At 54.8% G+C, this 5,154-nt stretch overlaps 1 protein-coding gene across 1 annotated transcript; it reads left to right on the forward strand.

Moving 5' to 3' along the window:
- Positions 1-3,798: 3,798 nt before the first annotated feature.
- LOC101545362 (free fatty acid receptor 2) lies at positions 3,799-4,791 on the forward strand. Its single transcript, XM_004600743.2, has one exon. It carries the CDS (start codon positions 3,799-3,801, stop codon positions 4,789-4,791), a length of 993 nt encoding a protein of 330 aa, XP_004600800.2.
- The last annotated feature ends 363 nt before the right edge of the window (positions 4,792-5,154 follow it).

Genomic DNA, 5,154 nt, shown 5'->3' on the forward strand with positions numbered 1-5,154 from the left:
TGCCAAAGACAAGCATGGCTTACCCTGATTTGGGAGGATGGCATTGGTTGAATTCAATAGGTATCTGAGAAGTATGCTGGAATTCATTCTAGGGATAAGAATTATGACTGACTATCAGATTATGGGCTCAGGAGATCTTATTACCCAACAAAAAGGATGCTGAGAGGAGGCCTGGTTTGATGAGAAGATCTAAAGTCAGTTTTGGACACACTGAGTTCAAAACGCCTAAATCCAAACAGCAATATCTGCTAAGGAAGTTTGACAAGCAGACATTAAAGCTCATAGAACTTCAGGGTGAAGATTCAAAAGTGTTATGAAGGCTGTAGCCAGCACGGTAGCCATGGGTGCAATCAATAGGGGAGGCAGCTTAAGGCTGAGGATATAGGTCAGAATTTAGAACCAAATCCTAAGGGAACCCCAGCATTTAGAGGATGTGTTGGGAAAAGTGAGGTGGCAAAGGACAATAAGAAACAATCAAAGCAGAGCTGGAAAGATAGTACAGTGGGTAGGGCACTTGCCTCACATGCAGCCAACCTAGGTTCGGTCCCCAGAACTCTATATGCCCCTCCAAGTCCCACCAGGAATGATCCCTGAATGCAGAACCAGAAGTAAGCCCTGAGCACTCCCAGGTGTGGGCCAAGAACAAAATCAACAGGGGGGGAAAAAAAAAAGGCAATTCAAAGAAAAGGCAGAAAAGCTCCAAATGCATCACATACCAGGATTTATGGAAGAGAACCAATCAAGAGTAGGGGTGGACACTGTTGAATGCTAAAAGCATAAGAAAATATCCCCTGAGTTAAGTAACACAGAGACCATGGCCGGTCTTTGGAAGCGCTGACCCCGTGGGAGAGTAGGGAGGTAACTGAGGAGTGACTGAGAATTAGGAAAGTGGGGAAAATAACTCTCGAGATCCCTTTAGATAATGGATTCGCTTCCTATTTTCACAAACTGGGTTATAAGGATGACAAGAGGAAGTTGAACTTAGAATTGCTTGTGAAAGATGCCAGTTTGGTTTTAACACACACACACACACACACACACACACACACACACACACACAAGAAAAAAAAAAAACACCTCATTTACACTTCCTTTTCCAGTGACATATAAGGGCACCATGAATCAGGAGTTTGTATTTCCTTTGTTATACTGTCCTCATAACAACCATGACAAGGGGAGATGGGGGCTCTCCGGAGCATCTTCAATGCAGGCTACAGGCTACAGTCTATGAGAAAGGCCTGAGGCAAGTGAGAAACAAGGGGCAGATTAAAAAAAAAAAAAAAAAAAAGCAAGCAATCCTCCTCAACACCCCTTTCCCAACAGTTTTTGCTTTGCAATTCAATCCAGATCCTGGTGAGAATTTCTACAAAGTCATAAAATAAAAAATAAAAATAGACAAACACACTTGGTAGCAAGCCACAAAGACTGATCTTTTCCTGAGTTCTCCTGTTTGTGGACCTGAGAAGTGCCGTGTGCCGAGGGAAGGATGTGGATGAGGAAAGAGAACACCTCAGGCTGAGAGGAGCCAGAGGAGAAAGAAAAACTAAAGAACAAGAAGCTATCGGGACCCTGAGGTCACAAAACAAGTTGCTTACTGGCCCACTGAGTACATGAATGAATGAATGACAGAAAACCACAGGGAGTTAGCGCCTGTTCTAGAAAAGCATGGCGGCTCTGTGAGTGGGAATCGGACCACTGGAGACCCGTTCCCTAGGTTGAGAGGAAAACATGTCTCAGTCTCGGTTATCTTGGTTTCCTCAGGTGTGAAGCTACACAGGTCTGAGAAAGGTGGAGGGTGGGGAGGGGCCCAGGAAGTGGGGTCAGCCCACAGGAAAGACTGGGGCCTCTTTTTCGTGGCCTCTTGAACCCCGGACTTCCTCACACCAGACAATTTAACGGTGCCCTGGGTCTCTGGTTGTCTCACCGGGTGACTCCATCTCTGTGAAATTGTCCAACTCCCTGGGGCAAGAGGGACTTTCTCCTTTCACCCTGTGTCCCCTCAGAACCGTGTCTGGCGGGGCCTGCACACTGTCCTCCTGCCACCTCACACAAACTCCACAGGGAAGTCTTGGGGGAGGGGAGCTCCAGCCTCACTTGACTGAGAGGAGCCAGAGTTGAGACAGTGATCACCCCACTGTGTCCAAGAGAGACTTTGAACCCACGTCTGCGGGAGGGCCCTGCACCCTGCAGCATAGCCGGCAGAGCAAGCCTCGGCCCTGGGGTGCTCAGGCGTCCCCCTGAGAGGGAAAACCCGAAAGCAAACCTGTAGCAACCATAGAGCAAGGGGAGCAATGAAAAAAAAAAAGGAAAAGGAAGTACGAAGCCTCATTGCTGAATATGTGCCAAACATCAGCAGAAGAAATGGACCAAAAAAAGAGAAGGTGACCCCGTGGGGGCCTGGGAGAGGGGAGCAACCTCAGGGTCTGAGACACACTCGGGATCTAGGGACAGAACCAGGGGTGCTGGAAAGAAGAGTGAAGCTCTCCAGGGAAAGACAGGGATGCTGGCGCCCTTTGGGTTGGCGTTAGACAGGGCTCGGTCACTGGCCTTCCTCCCTCGGGGCACGTGACTCTCACCGGTATAAAAACTTTCTCCCGGCCAGGTTCCTGACCATTTTTTCCTGCGTCTAGTGGGGTGTGGCCGTGGTGAAAGCCTCTCTGTTCCTCTTCCTCTGGCGCTTACAACTTCCCTTCAGGACCAATCGTGAGACGCCGTCGACCCAGAGGACCAGGCAAGGCAGCTCCCTGCAGGCTTGCGGTCTGGGAAGCCATGAGGGTCAGAAACGGGGGGCGGTGGAAGGGTGGGGGGCACTGGAGGAAGTCTAGCAGGAACCAAAATGTAACTCTCCAAGGTCCAGTCAGCAGTCAGAGTGTGTGTGTGTGTGTGTGTGTGTGTGTGTGTGTGTGTGTGTGTGTGTGTTGGGTGGGGGGCGGGGGCGGCCAGGGGAAGGCAGGCCGACACCAGGCCGAGGAAGAGTTGGGTTGTGTCGGGGATCACGTCCGAGGCAAGGACCCCATTGAGGAAGAATTCTCTGATCAGGGTCCAGCTGCTGCATGGAGGTTTGTTTGGGGGAATATTCTCCAAGTTCTTTCTGTAAATGTTGGGGAGAGGGGGTTGTTGGGGAATGTGTGTGGGGGGAGGGGAGGAGATTGAACCCCAAAAGATAAGGCAGCTCCACCTTCCTGCCTCCCCCCGCCTTGAGCTTAGCCAGCTTCCCCTTTCCAAAGGGGTCCCAAGTCCAGTGCTGGTCAGGGAAGAAGCAGGTGGAAAAGAGCCCGTGTTTATGGGAGAGGACAGAAAAGAAGGTGGTGGCTGGGGCCGATGCCGCTGCATCGTGGCTGAGCCAGGAGAAGGGTCTCGTGCAGCGCAGCCCTGGGCCCCCAGCCCTGCTTGCAGCCTGGATCCTCCTGAGAGGCAGCTGGCGGCTCTCTGGGCACAGCACCCCTCAGCCCCCCCTGCAACTCTCTAAGGCAGGGACTCAAGGGGGTGGGGGGGGGGCCACTCCTCAGGCCTGAGGAGGGAAGGGCACAGGTTCAGGAAAGGCGAGGGCTGGTCTCTCCCAGTCACACAAGATCACACCGCAGTCACCGTCACATCACCGTGAGCTTCCTAGCCCCCGCTCACAGCAAAGCCAATCATGGCTCTGGGCCCTTGTGGCAGGTAGTCAGAGCAAGCGGCGGGGGCAGCGTCTAGCCTGGGGCTGGGAAGGGGAGCGCGCGGATATGCCCACAGCGAGCGGGGATGCCACAGCAGGCCCGCTGACCCTGCCCTTTTCCCGCGTCTCCTTCCAGCACGGTCATGCTGCCCTTGAAGAGCTCCGTGGTCCTCACGGCCTACATCATCATCTTCCTCACCGGCCTCCCGGCCAACCTCCTGGCGCTGCGGGCCTTCGTGGGCCGCGTGCGCCAGCCCCATCCCGCGCCCGTCCACATCCTCCTGCTCAGCCTGACGCTGGCCGACCTCCTGCTGCTGCTGCTGCTGCCCTTCAAGATCATCGAGGCCGCCTACGACTTCCGCTGGCCCCTGCCCAAGATCCTGTGCGCGCTCACGGGCTTCGGCTTCTACAGCAGCATCTACTGCAGCACGTGGCTCCTGGCGGGCATCAGCATCGAGCGCTACCTGGGGGTGGCCTTCCCCGTGCAGTATAAGCTGTCCCGCCGGCCCTTGTATGGGATCATCGCCGCCGTGGTGGCCTGGATCATGTCCTTCGGCCACTGCACCATCGTGATCATCGTGCAGTACTTGAACTCCACTGAACCAGCCATGGAGAAGAGCGAACTCACCTGCTACGAGAACTTCACCCCCAATCAGCTGGAGGTGGTGCTGCCCGTGCGGCTGGAGCTGTGTCTGGTGCTCTTCTTCATCCCCATGGTGGTCACCATCTTCTGCTACTGGCGCTTTGTGTGGATCATGCTCACCCAGCCCCACGTGGGGGCCCAGCGGCGTCGCCGGGCCGTAGGGCTGGCCGTGGTGACGCTCCTCAACTTTCTGGTGTGCTTTGGCCCTTACAATATTTCCCACCTGGTGGGCTTCCACATGTGGCAGAGCCCCTCTTGGCGGGCGGAAGCTGTGGTGTTCAGCTCCCTCAACGCCAGCCTGGACCCCGTCCTGTTCTACTTCTCCTCTTCGGCGGTGCGCAGGGCCTTTGGGAAAGGGCTACAGATGCTAAGGCATCAAGGCTCCACCCTGCTGGGATGCTCCAGAGGCAAAGAGACAGGGGACGTGGCCATGGAGGACAGGGGCAAGAGTCAAGCAGAAGGGGTCCCAAGTTCTGACTTCACCACCGAGTAGGGGTGCCCCAGGACCTTCGGAGGTGCCCTGGGCTTTACATGGGGGTCTGAGCAGTGGCGAGAGGGCAAGCAAAGGGGTTTGGTCCTGCAAGTCAGGGAACCCCAGATCCATCTCACCTCTGGGACTGGAGCGATCGCTCACTCTTCCTTGGCTGAATTTTCCTTCCCAGAGGACACAGCTTCGTGGCCCAAGAAGAAACGGTTGATGTGGCAGCACTTCATACACACACACACACACACACACACACACACACACACACACACACACCAAGCCAGAGTGTGGAAGCAGTGCAGTCACCCCCAAATTGGCCCTGGGGGTGTGGAGAACAGGGAGAATGAACAGCAGGGCATCACTGGGCTGAAA

The sequence above is a fragment of the Sorex araneus genome, chromosome 8 (assembly GCF_027595985.1).
Source record: "Sorex araneus isolate mSorAra2 chromosome 8, mSorAra2.pri, whole genome shotgun sequence".
NCBI classification, from domain to species: domain Eukaryota; kingdom Metazoa; phylum Chordata; class Mammalia; order Eulipotyphla; family Soricidae; genus Sorex; species Sorex araneus.